Source organism: Balaenoptera acutorostrata, chromosome 8, assembly GCF_949987535.1.
Source record: "Balaenoptera acutorostrata chromosome 8, mBalAcu1.1, whole genome shotgun sequence".
NCBI lineage: Eukaryota > Metazoa > Chordata > Mammalia > Artiodactyla > Balaenopteridae > Balaenoptera > Balaenoptera acutorostrata.
Window position 1 is genome coordinate 78,273,718 of NC_080071.1, and position 19,034 is coordinate 78,292,751.

The following is a 19,034-nucleotide window of genomic DNA, read 5'->3' on the forward strand; positions in this document are numbered from 1 at the left end:
TGATAATACTGAAAGTTCATGCAACCTAATTAGTGACAGAGTCCAACTAAAATCCCAAAGTACTAACTCCCACACTCTGGGGTTATTTCCACATTAAAGGTAAAATAACAACAAAATCAGTAGCTTCTCAGCTGCATCACACGGGGAGATCAGCTTGGTGCTCTGTAACCAACTAGACGGGTGGGATAGGGAGGGTGGGAGGGAGACGCAAGAGGGATCGGGTATGGGGATATACGTATGCATATAGCTGATTCACTTTGTTATACAGCAGAAACTAACACAACATTGTAGAGCAATTATACTCCAACAAAGATGTTAAAAAAAAAATCAGTAGCTTCAGCCAAAGTTTGAGAGGTAAAGATAGGAAAAGGGAAGGTGTATCTTCAATCCTGTTCAAATTCTGTAGATGTTTCTTTCCATCATAGTGAAATTTTTTTTTTTTTTTTTTTTTTTAATGAGGATCTTGAATCAGATGCGTATGTTTGATTGATTGATTGATTGATTGATTTTGGCTGTGTTGGGTCTTCGTTTCTGTGCGAGGGCTTTCTCCAGTTGTGGCAAGCGGGGGCCACTCTTCATCGCGATGCACGGGCCTCTCTCGTTGCGGAGCACAGGCTCCAGACGCGCAGGCTCAGCAGTTGTGGCTCACGGGCCCAGCCGCTCTGCGGCATGTGGGATCTTCCCAGGCCAGGGCTCGAACCCGTGTCCCCTGCATTAGCAGGCAGATTCTCAACCACTGCGCCACCAGGGAAGCCCATCATAGTGAAATTGATTGCTAGTCTGCCGCTGAAGTTGACCACAGCTTGGTTCATAAAATGGGTCAAGCCACTGGTTCTTATTTTGTTGTGACTTTCAGGGTTAAATACGAGTGACTCTTAAATCCATTAACCTCCTTGCCAAGGTTCCTAGTCCACTTTCACATGGGAAAATGTGACACAATGAATCAAGCACAGAAGCAAAAAGTCAGTAATTAGTATGTAGGACGGGGCATGGCAGTGTCTAAACAGAGAAGAAATGGAGCAGAAAACTAAGTGGTCACAGGACTCAGAGATATAACGCTGCCACGTGAAAAAAAAATACAAAGATGCTGCAGGGTTTCAAAATGGAGGGCTGGCATGAAAACAAGATGCAGTGCGGAAGAGCCTTCTTCCTTTGGTCAGTGATTCTTAAAGAATCTACCCTGGGGCAAATGCTCAACAGAAGACAGAGAACTAAGCACGTTCAAGTTCAATGCTGCCTCCATGAATGGTTTGGTGAGTCATACTGCATATGTTTTATGTTTTGTTGCCATAAGGAGTGACGGTTACACGGGGGCATAAACCTGGGAAAGCACACTTGCTTTTTAAATTAAAATCACAATGGTGGTTGTATTGTATTTGAGTTTTTTCTTTTTAAAAAATTTTTGCCAATTAAAAGATGGTAAACACATCACGTGTGTTTCCATGTATAGGGAAGGGCCATCTCTTCCTCAGAAAAGAAAGTATCCTCTTCTCAATGAAAAAAAAGCATGGCCTTTAATACAGCCAAGTCAATCTGGGCCCAATGGTCATACTTAACAGGAGCATCTTAAAATAATTACCTGTAGAGAGGACTAAAGAGAATAAAACAGGCAACATGAGTAACACTGAGTTTTCTCAATAAACACAAGGCATCCAGAAGGAAAAAAGCTTAACTCTTAGATTATCTTGTCTTCTTTTTTTTGTCTTCTTTTTTTTAAGTATTGAAACCCAGCAGGACCCTGTAGGGCCTTCCTGGGGACAGATCCCCATGGCCCCTCTCTCTTGTTTGTAGAAAAGCTTTAGCCTCCTAGGCCTTCCCCGAGTTCCAAAGAGCAAATTTAATCAGAGAAGTGAGAATATGCAGAAACAAAGGAAAACAGTCAAGCAAGACAAAATAATAATAGTTTAGCCATAAAACAAAGTCAAGGACCTTTAATTCCTCCTCAGGGGCTACAGATAATATCCTGAACCATAACCTTGACTTGTTCTGCAGATACTAAAACCCCCATCAGGTACAAGAAGTTAATTGCATGCTGACACAAGCACTAGACCCCAGACCAGTTGGAACCAGAAGGTCAATGACTGAGATTCCCGAAACATCACCCTATTACCTCACCATCAACCAATCAGAGAATTGAGCACGAGCTGATCACATACCCTGAGACTCTCTCCCTCACACTGTCTTTAGAAACCCTTCCCTGAAAGTCATCAGAGAGTTCCAGTCTTTTGAGTATTAGCTGTCCATTCTCCTCACTTGGGGCCTGGCAATAAATGCTGTACTTTCCTTCACCACAACCTTGTGTCAGTAGATTGGTTTTGCCACAGGTCAGGTGAGCAGGCCCAAGCTTGGTTCGGTAATAGCATCATATCTAGATACTTAGGAACAATTAAATTTCTGACAAATGCTTGCCTCTCTCATCAGAAGTATGCCCACCTCTCAATGTCTCCAATTTCAAATATGAGATTTATAACTAATAGGGATAATCGTACCATTTAATTTTCTAGTCTCCATATTGACATCGTATGTACCAAGCATACACCAACATCAGGTAGCTGCAGGTCATTGTGAATTATAGGGTTTTATGTCTTCCCAAACTGCCCACTACTAGTCTCAATGTAGGACTGGCAGTAATCCTGCTTATGAGATTATTCCATATTCAGGGCATTATCTCTATTTCCTATTCTGTTTGGAACATGTAAAGGGGTCTTGCTAATCGGACACCCAGTACATATCTGTTTCATCACAGTCTGTGTGCTCCTCAAGAGAAGAATTGATGTCTTCCTCATTTCCCAGTATTTCCCATGATTCCTAGTTCAGAGAAAGCTCAATATACTTTTGAGGAGTCATGAATGACCGGATGGAAAACTAACAAGGTCCTCTAATGCATCTTCTGTCCATCTACCTACAATGTTATTTTAAGCCTGTGAATTAATACAAGCTTCTCTGAGATAAGGCTGTACTAGCCAGCTTTTCACATACTGATTCATTACCATTAAGCCCTGTAAAGGACTATCTCAGTGTAGCTAGTTTAATTCAAGTTCCTCTTTTCTATATTTTAAAAGTACTTTGGAATGAGTAGGGAGGGCTATGTATCATATAGAGGTGGTTTCTTCTGTTAGGAGGGACTGTGGAGTCATTCAATTACTCAACAAATATTTATTGTGTCCAGTATTTGTCACCTGCTCTAGAGGAGGGAGGGAAAAGAAATATTCTGATTCATTTTGATACTTTCCTGGATAGTTGAAGGAAGGGGCAGGAAATCAAAGGGGGAAGGAAGAGACTAAAGGAAGTTAAATATGGACTATGTGAGCACCAGGAGGATGGAAGGGCAAGTACTCTCTCCTCTCTTGTTTTTATAGCTCCACAACCAGCCAGTATGGCTGGAAATTTAAAATGTGGGCTCTGTCAATTGAAGTTTTGTTAATTTGGGATTGGTTATTATGACTTTTCTTCCTCCATCTTGACTTCAGATAATGATTTCTTCAGGCATGAAGCTATGGAAAACTTTATCTCTGAAAACAGTTAATTTTAACGGTTTCATGGGCCTTTTCCTTATTAGCCTTTATAGAAGTATGGTTTTTCTTTTTTTTTTTTTTTATTAATTAATTTATTTATTTTAGGCTGTGTTGGGTCCTCGTCTCTGTGCGAGGGCTTTCTCTAGTTGCGGCGAACGGGGGCCACTCCTCATCGCGGTGCGCGGGCCTCTCACTGTCGCAGCCTCTCTCGTTGCGGAGCACAGGCTCCAGACGCGCAGGCTCAGTAGTTGTGGCTCACGGGCCCAGTCGCTCCACGGCACGTGGGATCCTCCCAGACCAGGGATCGAACCCGTGTCCCTTGCATCGGCAGGCAGACTCTCAACCACTGCGCCACCAGGGAAGCCCTGGTTTTTCTTTTAATTTTACTTTTATGGGCAAAATTAAGACATTTTAAAATACAAATCAATCAAATACTGAAGTATATTTAAGGGGATAATAAATATCCTTCCTTTACATTTTTGGTTTTATTTGCAAAACTTGCTTGATAGTCACATATAAGCCTAAGGTTCTCTCTTCCTGCATCAAAGAATGGGGCTAGTGTGCTAAACTATTTTAAAGTTCTCATGTTTAGAATGCCTTTCACATTTTTAACATAATTTAGTGGCATGGGTAATAGCTTAACTACTAGAACAAGAAGTCAAAGGCAATAACCCTTAACTTACTAACCCTTTAGAACAACATTCAACAAACCTCTGTAAAGGGTCAGATAGTCAATATTTTAGCCTTTATGGGCTATATGGTCTCTCTAGAAACTGTTCAACTCTGCATGGTACCTTGAAAGCAATCGTAGACAATACCTAAACAAATGCATATGACTGTGTCCCAAGAAAATTTTATTTGCAAAAACAAGGGCAGCTGAATTTGACCCTCAGGCCATAGTTTACCAAGCTCTGCTACAGGGACTTTAATAGGAGCAAAGCACTCTCTTCCCAGAAAGATGATCATTCATAATTTTGCACATAATTCTAGGGACTTCAAGCATTGGGATCACACCCCTGATTTACACACTTATACAGGTCAGGTAACAACTCTGGCTTCTGAAGTCCAAGTTACACCTACTTTCTTTGATTAAGGAAGGAATAAAATACAGAAAATATTATGGCCTATTCTTGGGGTTTCTCATTGCTCTGACAGAAATGGCCTCTGTATTTCTTGCCACTGTGGATAAATTTAATGAACATCCATTTGCTTCACTGGTGTGAAAGACTTTCTGTATCGCACAGCAGGTACTGGTGGAAGGTGCTACAATGGGTAATTATTATTTTCTAGTGGGATGTCAACTTGCATTCAGTTGACAGGAGTTTGACAGTATGAAGTCCCCAAGAAACTATAGCCAAATTACAGCAGAAGCAAAGGACTATCGCATCATATCATGTTACATCATAAAAGAAATCTTGATCTTCCTTAACCTATCATGTGCTTTCCTCTGGGAAAAGACAAGCTTTCAGAAATGAACCACACACTATCTAGAGAAATTAAATGAATGTGACATTTAAGAAGGGCAATATTCCAAGCATCAAAGAAAATTCCAGTAATTCCACAAATCATATTTCTTCCCTCCCATGTATTAAAGTGTAATTCCTGAGTAATTTAGAAAACATACTTGATGGCTTATGCCAGGATTGAAAGTAGCCCATTTAGGACAACCTGATGTTTTACACATACACATGAAATCTGTAGGAGCCTTAATAAAATGGTTCAAAAAGGATCCGCCAACAGTAAATCCAAAGTCAAAAATACCTCCATTGTGAACTTGGAGTTCGTTATAAACCACCGCATGGAAAGTCTAGGTCAGGATAATTGCACCTTATGTACCCCATTCCAAAGTCACAAGTCAGGTAAAATTCACTTCTTTATTCTTAGAGCAAGTAACTGAAATTTCAGCAAAAGATGGAAACCCACTTTGAGAAATGCATCTAAAAGTAGGTTCTGCCAAAGGGTTTAAATCTATATGGACACAAGGTGAAATGTGCCACATAAACCTGAAATTTCTGTTACTTACAACAACTGGAATTAAAGTGCCAGCAGACTCCAGGACCAAAGGGTAAAAATAAGTCAGGTTTAAAACTCACATTGTTAGTAAAACTTTAAACATGCAACTCAAATTCTTTAGACTTGGTAGTTGTGCCTGGAATTCTGTCCCCTGGCTTCTTCACTAGCAGCCTCCTCCCCGCCTCCCCCGCCCCCTGGGGGGGTGTCTCAGCTCAAATCTCACCTGACCACTCTCCGCAAAGTGAAATTCTTCCCTTTCCTCTATTTTAACCCTGTCTCATGATCTTTTTTTTTCTTTCTTGTGACAATTTTACATTATCTTGTTTATTATTCCCATTAAAACAGAAGCTCTATGAAAACAGGAATCTTTTCTCTTTTCTGGTTGATGAGCATCTTCCAGCCCTTAGAAAAACGCCAAAGGTATAGTAGATGCTTACTAAATATCTGCTGAACAAGTGAATGAATGATGATTCTTTAAGTCCAGTCCAGCTCACGCCTCAGAAGCGCCACAGCACTTGGGTATATCACACCGCAAAAGGCAAAGGTGATGGGGGAGGAAAAAAAGGCAATTACATGCTAAAAGCTTTCAAAAAAAGTCTGCAACCAGGGCTAGGAGATAGCTGCTAGGAAACCAAAGTAGCCAGGCTCAAGTATAAAGCAGCTTCCAAAGCTATCACACACTTTTAATACTTAGCTGATTTTTAATCACCATTTTAAAATTCAATGCCTGTGCCATGAAATTAATTCTGGATATGGAAAGAAGCATTCCCCCAGAGCATGGGCAGAAACATAATTCTTAAATGATCAATTTCTTGACGCGCTACTGTCATGCTACTATAATGCCGAGGCAACCAGGACAAGACAGAGCTTCCGAGGAAGAGGCACCTCGGGTCTTGAGTTCCATTTTGTAAGGCTTCATTAATCACGTACAACTTTTGGACTGTCAATAGTACTTCAGTGCCTTAGCTGTAAAACCCTGTAACCCTTCAGATAAGCCTTTGTTAATCTCTCTCCAGCTGAAAGACAGTTTATAAGGCAGAATAAACAGTTGGGGTGTGTAAGTTTTGACTCTGAAACAAAGTCCATGCATCCCCCCCTGACAGTTATATATGTGTCACTACTAATTGCCTTCTCTCAGACTTTGCTGCCGTGGGTGAGTTTACATGAAGACTGCTGCTGGGACACCTCTTCCAAGATGTCTGCACAGTGCATAACCTTTTATAGCGGCAGTTAATGTGTTTAACAATGAATAGAGTCAAAGCAGAACTGCCCATTATTAAAAAACAGAACCATTCCAACACATCAATCACTTATTACTGTCACGAAAAATTCTTGGTTTCCTGTAGAGGTAACTCCTTGCTGAAATTTTGCTACCACCTATTTTTTCGGTATATCTATTTTTCCTATCCTACACCCAGGAACCATCTGTCTTTTCTTTACTAGGTTAAATGCAGTTGGAGTTTCTTTATTTTAAGATGACTAGTTCATGGCTGAAGTGCTTTATACAGTTAACCCTCAGTTATCCATGAAGAAGTTACAATATGAAAGACCACGAAAGTAATTTTTTAAAGAAATTTTTAAGTATTTTGTTTTCGAATTAGCTAGCCTGTGAATTCATCTCTTGCAAAGTCCTTTTTCATCCTTTATCTCATTTAATCCCCATAATAAAATCTGGCAGAAAAGTATTTGTTACCCCAAGCAATCTGATGACCAAAAACTAAGATATGAAAAGTGAAGCAACTCACCCAAATTCACACAGCCGATAATGTGCGAAGATAGGATCAGAAAGCCTGATTCAAAGGCTAAAACAACCCCCTTCCCAGAGATACGGACAATTCAAAGGAAAAATGAAGCATATCTACGAATTCTTTGTGAACCCAGCTGTGGACCCAGTGTTCTCACATTTCTCCTGGCTGCCCTGCCCTTCAGGCTGAAGTTTGCTGGCATTACCTCCTGGACGGTGCTCTTGTCTTAGCTGAGATATCCTCTCTGCCTGGTTCCTACATTCTACTCAAGAGTAGGAGCTTTTGTTAAAGATGCTTTCCTGGGTGGAAGGTCACGGGAGGGTGGGGGGCAATTCTATCTATGCAACAGGCCTCTCCCCTCAGTCCATCTTCTGCCGAGCTGTAGATGGCATGTAGAGCAAGAGTCAGCTATGACAGGAAAATCAAAATGCTGATAGCAGAGAAGCCATCCACTTCTCACCCCAGGGGATCTCAGGAAAGTGTCTAATTGACCTTGTTTCGCAGAAGCATGCTGGGCACAGCCGCTGTAGGACTTCCATGAGCAGTGTCAAAAGTGCTATCCGAAAAATGACGGGGCTCGGGTGATAAGCCATTCTTAATTATTCATGGTGGTGGAAAAATTGTAATAACCTGGCTAAATGACGCTGGCAGAAGGGTCAAGTCTTTCACTTGGGCACACATTCGTGTTCCTCAAACATATGCATTTTTCGGCTGAATCCACATTGTATTATTAATCCCGATAAACTGTCCACATTGGACTGTTTATCTATATAAAGCTAGAAGTAGGTTGGAGGACAATGCGGAGGCTAAAATAGCATTTTTGAAAAATAACTCAATGAGCTGATATCTGATCTTTATTGAATACCTTAGAACTTTTAAAATTTTACCAAACGGCAAGTGATCAGCCTGGGGTCTGTCTAGTGCTTTCCATTAAGCACACTTGATGCTTTTTTTCCCCTTATATCCTTAATTGTCTTTAGACAAGAATCATGCACTTGGGTTCTTTAGAGGTAATTGTTTCTATTTACAGTCAAAATGCTGAAAGGTAACTTAAAAGGAAGAAACAAGGATGTGGTTTACTCACTAACTGATGTCAGACCTTGAGCTAGAGATCTAACTAAAGATGCAGCCTAAAAATGGAATGGGTAGAAGGCCGCATCTGAATCATGAAAATGTCTTTGGTTGTTTTGATCAGTTTTTATGGTCCAGAGGACAGGCACATTTGGTAGCCTATCAACTGGCTTAACAGGCAGTGGGACCATATGTTCTGCCTTAAAAACTACGTCCCATGATCTGGAAAAGGGGGAGTTGGTGTCTTAATTGAGTTTTTGTCCTACGGAATGCAGCATGAATCTACACTCTAATATTGCAAATTTTATAAGTCACATGAAATAACCAAACCTTAGATTCAAGAATTTTCGTAAAAATATGTTCTCAAAAAAGGATTGATAACATAGACAATAAAATGTGAAATGGTTAGGGATCAACCAATGGATCTTCTGAAATACTTTCATGAACAAAACTTTAGGAATCTTTGGCCTTCATTCTCACCCTTCCACTAACTAGTCTGTCACCAGTCTGTCACCAACTGCACTCTCATTGATCAATTTCACAGAATGTCCTTCCTTCCATCATTACATTATTAGTTACTTGCAGTTCCAAAGCAAAAAGAAATATGCTTTTGGGTGGGGAAGAAATGTAGTTTACTTGAAACCGAAGGCTACCTTTTAACCTACGGTTTATAACATCAAAGCCTCCTGTTAGACATCCCTTCCAAAATCCCTTAGCTGGACTGTTAAGCATGTAAATCTTTGGGGTAGAGATGAACATCAGTGGAACCTTCAAGGGCTTGTTGGAAAATGGATATGAGATTTCCAAAATTAAAGCACTTAAAAAAAAAAAAAAAAAGTCTCTCTCTTCTCCTGACCTTGGAAACTAGTAAGGACGATGTTATTTTAATTTGCATTCAAATGTTAACAACGCAGTCACACAGCACCACTGGGATCCATATTGGGTTTCCACTGAAGATTGCTCATCATTTCATTATGGTTCATTATGTTGATAACTGTCAGAAAGCATTAGAAATGAGGGCTTTGAGTAATAGAACTGAAATGGTAATTTTAAAACAATACACTTTCTAGAGGAAATACAGTGGTGCGATAAATTCAATTAGAAAAGGCAAATGTAAAGACAAAGTAAGTGATGCTTTGCCGTTTGGAGCTAGGCTGTTTCAATTTCTTGATAACCTAAACCTGCAGAAAGCTTTCTCAAATCAGGACCTTTCGTCATAGATCTTGGTAAATTTGCCCTCATTAGCACTGAGCTCCTCCAGTACAAATTATCTTAAAAGCTGCAATTTTGGAATATTTTAGGCCACATCTAAGTATCAATCAATCACTCTTTGTTTGTTTGGCATAGCTGACTGAATTATTCAAGGCCGTTTACTTACAGACAGATTCGTGAAGGCGCTTCAAGTTGGCAGTCTAAAATAATAATCTCTTATTTACAGAGTGCCCCCAATCATGAGGCTGTAATAAGTTTCATCAAAGAAGTTAAACAAAGAGGACCCAACAGCACAAGGACAGATTTCCAATTGAAAAGTATGGAAAACTACTCCCGTAATGGGGCTCAGAATTAAAAGAGGCAAAATAACAAATCAGTTATTTCTTTCCAGATATACAAAGCCAATTTGCCTTTTTACAAGGCATTTTTTTCCAGTACATTTTGAAACACAATGAAGGATTGGAAAGTTACCTTAAATGTAATACTGGTTCGGTCCTCCAAAGGGGGAAAAGAACACCCACTAGAATCATTGAACGAGCAACTGAATGACTAAGGCATCAAGGTCTTCCTGCACTGGTCTCCCAGCACTGCTGATTGCCAGACTACATTCCCGACTACGTGGAAAGGTAAAGGGAAGGGGAAAGAGATCTGGAGGGGAGGGTTTGGTGATCATCAGAGTTAAAGGACATTGATTTCATTGATAAAAATCATACGGACTGGTCGGAATGGCCATCATTAAAATGTCTACAAATAATAAATGCTGGAGAGGGTGTGGCGAAAAAGGAACCCTCCTACACCGTTGGGGGGAACATAAATCGGTGAAGCCACTATGGAGAACAGTATGGGAGCTCCTTAAAAAACTAAAAATAGAGTTCCTGTATGATCCAGCAATCCCACTCCTGGGCATATATCCAGAAAGGACGAAAACTCTAAGTCGAAAAGATATGTGCTCCCCATGTTCACTAGCACTATTTACAATAGCCAAGATATGGAAGCAACATAAATGTCCATCCATAGATGAATGGATAAAGAAGATGTGGTATACATATTCAATGGAATATTACTCAGCCATAAAAAAGGAATGAAATGGGCTTCCCTGGTGGCACAGTGGTTGAGAATCTGCCTGCCAATGCAGGGGACACGGGTTCGAGCCCTGGTCTGGGAAGATCCCACATGCCGCGGAGCAGCTAGGCCCATGGGCCACAATTGCTGAGCCTGCGCGTCTGGAGCCTGTGCTCCGTGGCAAGAGAGGCCGCAATAATGAGAGGCCCGCGCACCGCGATTAAGAGTGGCCCCCGCTTGCCACAACTAGAGAAAGCCCTCGCACAGAAACGAAGACCCAATACAGCCATAAAAAATAAATAAATAAATAAATAAGATTAAACTTAAAAAAAAAAAAAAAAGGAATGAAATGCTATTTGTAGCAACATGGATGGACCTAGAGATTATCACACTAAGTGAAATTAAGTCAGAGAAAGACAAACATCATGTGATATCAATTATATGTGGAATCTTAAAAAAATGATACAAATGAACTTATTTACAACACAGAAATAGACTCACAGACATAGAAAACAAACTTATGTTTACCAAAGGGCAAAAGAGGGGAGGGGGATAAATTGGGAATTTGGGATTAACAGATACACACTACTATACATAAAATAGATAAACAACAGGGACCTACTGTATAGCACAGGAAACTATATTCAATATCTTGTAATAACCTCTAATGGAAAAGAATCTGAAAAGGAATATATACACACACACATATATATATATATATATATATATATATATATATATATAAAACTGAATCACTTTGCTGTACACCTAAAACACTGTAAATCAACTATACTCCAATTTTTTAAAATCACATTGAAATTTCTTCTAAGAAATGGTTCATGAAATCAAAATCCCTTCATCAGCTTAGATGGCATCCTTATATGTATGGAGGCCTGCGTGTCTGCCTTGCTGGCAATGTCACCAAAAACCCTGTTGACTTTCTTGACTGATGTCTGTGCCTAAAGGGAACACTGACATTTCCACTCTTTGGCTGTAACCTAGTAACATGGTAGAGGCTCCACAGTGCCTGTGTTTGATTATGCAACTCCAAACCAGGTTGGATTTTCTTCATCTGGGAGACAAATGAAGTACTCGATTTCCATTCAGGGAGAATGTTCAGAACCCTTGAAATATCTCTCTAGAGTCACCAATGAGCTGAAAAAATGGCCTGAAAGTGACAAGGACAGACGAGAGGGTCTCCCATCACATGCAATCCATCAGGGAGGCTCTAAATTCCTACTGGCTAAAGGAGGTCCACAGACCAGCACCATCAGAAGCATCTGGGGACTTGTTAAAAATGCAGAATGTCAAGTCTGACATCTCCTACCAATCCCTAGGTGTCTTTCACGTGATTCTACGCACATTCATGTTTAAGAAGCATTGTTCTTACTCTCTATTCCAACAGGTACAGATTATTTTCTTGAAAATGTTCACATGATGCCTCCATTGAAAACTGCCTATCTTACTCACAGCCATTTATGCTAACCTAACCTAACCAGAAGCTCCATCCAAAGTCCTCCTAGAGATAGTTTATTCTCCATTAAATTCTCTGAAGTTCTCCAGCAATGCCGGCAGTGTGAAGAACTTCTTAGGCATTTCCTTCTAAATTAGCCAATGCTGCTGGTATTCCTGGTCTAATCGTTCTCCAAGTGAACAAAAAACCTGATTTTACAAGCCAGTGGAGCAGAGTCTCTCTTGGCTAGAAGAATGAGTCTCAGAGAGTGTGTTTTATTTCTTCATTAGTGTGCCGTCACAGTGAGCGATCACTAAACTCAGGGCTGCATAAGAATGTTGGGGTTAAAGACAGCATAATGAACAAAGAAGTCCCTGATTATCATGGCTGTCAGCACAAGGGAATTGGGTTTGTCACCTGGCTTAACCAACTGGGAAGAACTGATTAGAGGCTGGAAGCACTTTGAAAGGATCCCTGAGGTTTACGTTCCTTCCCATCCCCACATCTTGTCAAGAGAAGCCGATAAAGCTGGGGGTGGGGCGAGGGGGAAGGGCTTCATTCTGTGGGTTATTTGATCAAGGGGTTCTCTGAGAAACTCCCACTGTCTTCTCTATCGAAAAATCTACTACTGCACTGTCCAATGGAACTTTCTGTGATCGTAGAAATATTCTATAGCAGTGCTGTTCAGTATGGTCACCGCTAGCCACATGTGGCTATTGAGCCCTGAAATGTGGCCATTAAAACAGTCACGTGTGCCTCGTGGCTACTGTCTTGGACAATGCAGGTCCACTGTATTCACCAGGATGGAAGAAATCTAGAAGGAGAGCCATAGGCTAGAATAGATTCTAATTCTGCTGTTTAATTTACTAGTCTATCTATTAGCAAAATATGGTCACCTCCCAGATTACCCCTATCTCAAAGAGGTCTTAAAGAGTCTTATGTAGTTAATATTTATTAAATTAAAAAATAAAACTTAAAAATTCAACTCTGTAGAGAAGTGGTCTCAACCTTGTCTGTACAGTAGAATTATGGGGGCAACTTTTGAAAATACTGATGCCTCAGTCCTACCCCCCAGAGCTTCTGGAGTACAGTACAGCCATTGGTAATTTAATCATATAGTCAAGTGAGAAAATCCCTTTAGAGGGGCAGTGAGATGCACTGGCTGTCTGCTGTGGAGGTCATTTGGGGAAGGAAGTGACCAGCTGGGGATAAAAGAAGAGAACAAACATTTGTTAGATCCCTACCATGTGCCAGACCTTTGCAAATATCTTCTTGTTTAATTATTATTATTTTTTTAAATATTTATTTATTTATTTGGCTGCTCCGGGTCTTAGTTGCAGCATGCGGGATCTTCATTGCCACATGCGGGATCTTTAGTTGAGGCATGTGGGCTCTTTTAGTTGCAGCATGCAGGATCTAGTTCCCTGACCAGGGATTGAACCCAGACTCCCTGCACTGGGAGCACGGAGTCTTAACCACTGGACCACCAGGGAAGTCCCTTCTTGTTTAATTCTTAAAACCACCTCACAGGTAGATAGTGAGAATCCCATTTTATAGATCAGTAAACTGAGGCTTGGAGAGATTAAATAGCCTCTCAAGTGTGTGGTATTAACATCAGCACTGTGTTTCCTCTTAACTCAAGAGTCGGAGAGATACAATAAATGCAATGATCTTGTTAGGAAAGTGTTAAGGATCACATATTGCTTTGGTATTTTCATGGGTCTCTTATTAATGACACAAAAAGCCACCTCTCTTACGTTGTTGAAAACAATCTCTGAAAAATGCAAAAGTTACTTTCATGTTAAAACTTTCAGGTCTACCCATAGGCTAAAATCAATATTTTCTTTCTCTCATTTGCGTAGTCAAGGTAAAGCTAATAATTTACTCTTACAGAAACATACAACTCCAAGGGTTCAGAAACCACTTTTCCACATATGGTAAACATACCAGTAACTCAGGCATGTAGCAACCTTTGGGGTCTCCCTAAACTCCCACATAGCAAGCTGCAGCAATTAAGTGATTGGCCCATGGCCCTCTAGAATGCTAGATAACAGATCAGAATCATAAGACTAAAAATACCTGGGAGAAAAAGCCAGGTTGTCTTGCCATCAGAGGTGAATTTTATGAGGTTCACAATCAAGCCCCAGCCTAGAGAAGACTTATCTGTATGGAAAGTAGGTGTTGGACTGCATGATGCAAATTGAGGGCAATTATCACACGGTCGTCCCACTATATTTCCCTTTGAGCTTGCTATTGTGCCCTAAAATCACAACTGGAGAAATGTTGGTAGTGAGTGTGGATAGAGGAGGAGAGTTTATTATTAAACTAATTGCACACAATGGAACATTAGAGAAGAATATTTAGATTGGAAAAGAAACAGGCTGGGACTTGAGCATATCAAATATACGTGGCATCCAGAGAAAGTACTTAGTCTATGGAAGGAACAGAAAAAGAAGATGAGGAAATCTCTGTCCAGTTATGTTTACAACTAAGCCTGGCCCTAATATACTCCTTCCCTCTGGAAATTTGTGCATGAGCTAGGGAAGAGGGCAAGAGTGCCTCCCAATAAATAGAAACTGTGTGAGTCTTCTGGTGTTGCAGCACCATCACCAAGCTGGGGTGGAGTCTTGGTCACGACCCCTAACATCTCTGAGCTGGCAGTTACCTCACCTCTAAAATAAAGATAATGTCTATCTCGTAGATTGTTATCATATGAGCCCTATGATAAAGTTAATCAAAAGTGCCTAATGCATTACCTGGGTATAATGATAAAATGGTTGTTGTAGTTATTATGACAATCATTATTATCCTCTCTGGTTATGAAATGAACTCCTGAGGGTACAGAAATTTCAGTACAAATTTGGGATGGCCCTGAAGTTTCTCCGCTCACTCCTTTTAAAGGTGGTCCTTGACTGGCCTAGACAATGGCCCCCCAGCTGACTCAACTGACTCCAAACCAGAAAAAAAACTGCTATTTGCAGTGATGTTTACAGGCCAGCCGAGATGGAATGTACAGCAGTTAAGGAACAAAATAATGAAAGTCCTAATGACAGTAAAAGCTAACATCTATCAAGTAGCATGATTTTATGCATTTTACATAGTATGTAAATAACATGAGGGTACTGAGTAGCAACAACCATGAGGGAGGTACTATTATTAGCCCATTCTACAGATGAGGAGACTGAGACTTAAAAGGCTAAATAGTCATTTGGGTACTAAATGGTGGGCTGGGAAGCAAAGCCAAAACCTGTGGAAAGCTCCTGTGCCTGGCCACTCAACTCTGTCCCTCCAAACACAGGCTCAGTCAATGAGAACACAGGGGTAGAATACCTGGGCCCACCACTCCCTGTTCTGGTCAAGGTCATAGCCATTGCAGGGTCTATGAATCCCACAGTATGCATGAAAGGAATGTCAACCCCCAGAAACACTGTCCGTATAAAGTGCGAGAAAGGAGTTCTTTATTCCCCTGCATACCGAGGTACCAACCCCATCCATTCCTTAACCCAGCATGTGTTCAGTGCCTATCGTTAAACAAGCATTTATTAGGATCCAGGTCTAAATGTTATGAACACAAAACTATGAGGAAAGAAGGAAGAAGGGTAATGACATTGCAAGCTATCACATCAGGGCACAGAACTGAAACCACTTGCCCACATGTGATCCCATCCTATACCTGTTTCCCCTTGCAGCTGTCACGCGTCCCCAAGAGTCCTAGACGAAACGGTAAAGCCGTTTATAAATTCCAGTCTCAGCTCTAATTACACTGTCAGATAACCCCTGAATGTTCAATCTCTGCTCCACCAAGTCGTCTGTTGGCAGCTGTGCATTTTGAAGGCGACAAACTCAGTGAGAAAGAGCCTTTCTTTTTCCTAAGGATCGCCCCTGCTCTGACTGAGAAAAGATGCATGTTTCATTTCATTTGCCCCCTGCATGGTTATCCTGGGAGAAGGCCTGGCAGTGCCCTGCTAGGTGGAAATGAAAGCTGTTGGCATCTAAGAAACGGGAGATGAGCATACGACTTACGGGTGCAAGGCATGGAGGCGGCATCGTTGTCGGCTCTGAAAAAGCCTCGGTCACAGGTGCACAATGTGGCTCCTTCCCAGACAGAATAGCTGTGTGGGGGACACTTGGCACAGCTGGCGTCCGTGGACAGGGCCTTGTAATATCCAATTTTGCAAGCTAAAGGAAAGCAGAAAAAAAAAAAAAAATCAACATAAACCCCTGATAACATAGCAAAGTGAAATGTTACCTCCTTGATTCAGAAGACAGGAGACATTTTTGCTAATCCCTAGTGAGCATCTGGCTTGAGATGCAGGTAAAACAACCCAAAACATTTGTTGATAACAGTCACTCTTTAAGAGCCATTAACAACATTACGGTCGGGTGGCAAAGCCCTGTGGCAAAAAATTTCTTAAAACCGGTTGTGTCAATAAAAGCACAGCTAAAGTTTACCCAGCGCTTCCTACATGCTTATATGCAGGATGCCGTTTGATCCTTACAGCGCCCCTTTTCCACAGGCACTGTTACTAGTCTTACCTTGGAAATGAGGAATACCAGCTTTGAGCAGTAAACTGTCGGCACCAGACCGTGCATCTGGTAAATGTCAGGGACCAGCTTTGACTGCAAGTGGTCGGCCCCCAAAGCCTGTACTCTTGGCCCCATGCTGTGGAATCTGACAGCATGGTTTTGAACCAAATAGTTGGAAGTGTATCCCAGCGCCAACAAAAAATTGGTAGGTGATTATTTCCTAATTACGCTCAGCTACAGAGAGAACCAAAGTGAAAGACCAACAGAAGCAACCAAGCATAAAAGAAAAGAGTTGGTAAGACGTGGATCATGATTTCAGGGGAAAGTAATATAAACTACCCACAGTAGATTCTGGAATATAATATGTACAGATTTTTTTTTTAAGATCGGCAGATGTTTTGCGTTCATTTTCAAATTCATAAAACCCTTATGTTTCCCCCTTCCTCCATTTTTCCAACACTGCCCTCCCTCTGCACACACAGCCCAAGTGGCTGGTGGAGAAAACATGGGCCATATAGTTCCTTCTGCACCTGACACGCTTTCCATGACCTCATCTTTACAAACATCACACTGACACCGAGGACTGCTTCAACTAATGTGGAAAGACTCAGTAATAATTCTGGGAAATCTCACAATAAATAATAATTAATAGCATCTTTCTCTCCCTTTCTTTTCTCCCCTATGCCCTTCAAGATCACCTCCCAAATCTGTCTTAACCTCAAATAAAAATTGACCGACACCGTCCGTATTAAACCCACAGTGACAAGGCCATTAAAAATAAAGTTATTTTATAAGACCAGAGGTACCATAAAAATGTGACAGTTACCCACAATCTTTCCAGTATGATTCATTCTCAGTTTTCTCCATTTATCACACACTTTGGGTATTTCTATACTATCAGAAATATCAGCTGGGAGAAGGGCCTTTGCATCAGCGTGACCACCGCAAGAGACCAACCGCGCCAGCAATCAGCAGATTTTACTCAAACCAGTAGACAAAAAGAGATCCACAGAACTATGTGATTCCCTGAGGAGATATGGCCACGTTCCCTGTCTCGTTACTCATCCATCAAACATCCGTACGGCTTCCAGTTGAAGTCTGTTCCCCCGTCCAGCACATCCTGTTGGTATTTTCTTAATCATGCTCTGGTAACGGCAAGCGGAAACGGAGTTCAGCAGAAGCTCCAGAAAAGCACGCAGTTACTTCACCATTATTAACTAAAGTTGTTTATGGAATTTCCTTTAACGAGCCAAAACTTTATGGCGTGTGGAGCACCGACAATAAAAGCGCTCGGAGATCAATCTCTCCCTTATTTGCTTTCGTCTGTCACTGGACCGGAGCATCTTAGAAAAACAAGTTGCTCCAATGACTATGACTGAGATTTATGTGTCTCAAGTTTATACACATCATATCATTAGATAAGGTTCAACATGCAAGGTGCTTCTTGGTCACGCTTAAGATGGCCCTAGGGTTTCGACTAAAATCAAAAACTCTGGCTTTGGCAGGTAGAAGCACGGAGGGTCAAACTTGTTCTTCCCACTTCAAACACAATGAGTCCTTGAACTTGACACAAACCCACTGGGTCTCCTGTCTCACTCAGTCAGTCACAGCCCACAAAGGCAACTTGTGGAAACCTGGTGGCTCGGGGCTGGGACAGCCAAGAAGGGATAAATTGCTTTTATTTTTTCACATCTGGATGTTGGAGGAAAACTTTCCACGTTCCTGCCTAATCCTTGTGCACCTTCGTTTCATCAGGCATCAAAATGTAAAAACTCACAGTGGGAGTGGGAGATTGACAACAAAATTGGCCTATGATTGATTCACTGCCATGTGAAAACAGAACACATTCAAAAACTTGTTAAGAAAAAAAAAAAAGCATTGCTATTTCTTCCACTTCTATTCCAATAAGACTACTTCCAGTTAAAGAACTGGATTCCTAGTTCACAAAAAAACAAATTGAAGGCTATCTTGAATTTCCTAAAGTTCAAAAATTAGTTGTGTATATACATGTTTATTTAAGGGAGAAATGAGTTTTCAATTTTATACTTCTTTTCTGTTTCCTTGAAGCTAGTATATTAATGTTACCAAGAGTAAGTATTTGTGAATTCATTTGGAGAATACAGAGTTTTATATCTATTTGGGAAACTGAAGGCTGCTGTTCTTTAAACACACTATTTTTACTCTCTTTTCCTCTTGCTTTTACAAGCGCAAGCAGAAAACACAAAATTGGCATTGTGCTATTCTCAGCAACCCTCGCTACCCTTAACACATTCTTGTGTCTTCAACTACATTAAGACCATGTTATTAATATTTCAGGATTCTTAGGAAGGACCTCTCAAAATACAGTAGTGGTTTTTCATGCACACAGCCATTTTGCTGCCTACATTCAAAATGACCTTCTAAATTGATGGCTAAGTACATTTCTTTGCTCTGTGT

General features: G+C 40.9%; 1 protein-coding gene across 2 annotated transcripts in view; it reads right to left on the minus strand.

Moving 5' to 3' along the window:
- The window catches only part of EPHA4 (EPH receptor A4), a 144,958-nt gene that overhangs the window by 65,784 nt on the left and 60,140 nt on the right, over positions 1–19,034 (minus strand). For both annotated transcript variants that reach the window (XM_028167935.2, XM_057551445.1), the window contains exon 4: positions 16,095–16,250. In XM_028167935.2, coding sequence (XP_028023736.2) covers positions 16,095–16,250 — 156 coding nt within the window. The remainder of the gene's footprint in view (positions 1–16,094; positions 16,251–19,034) is intronic.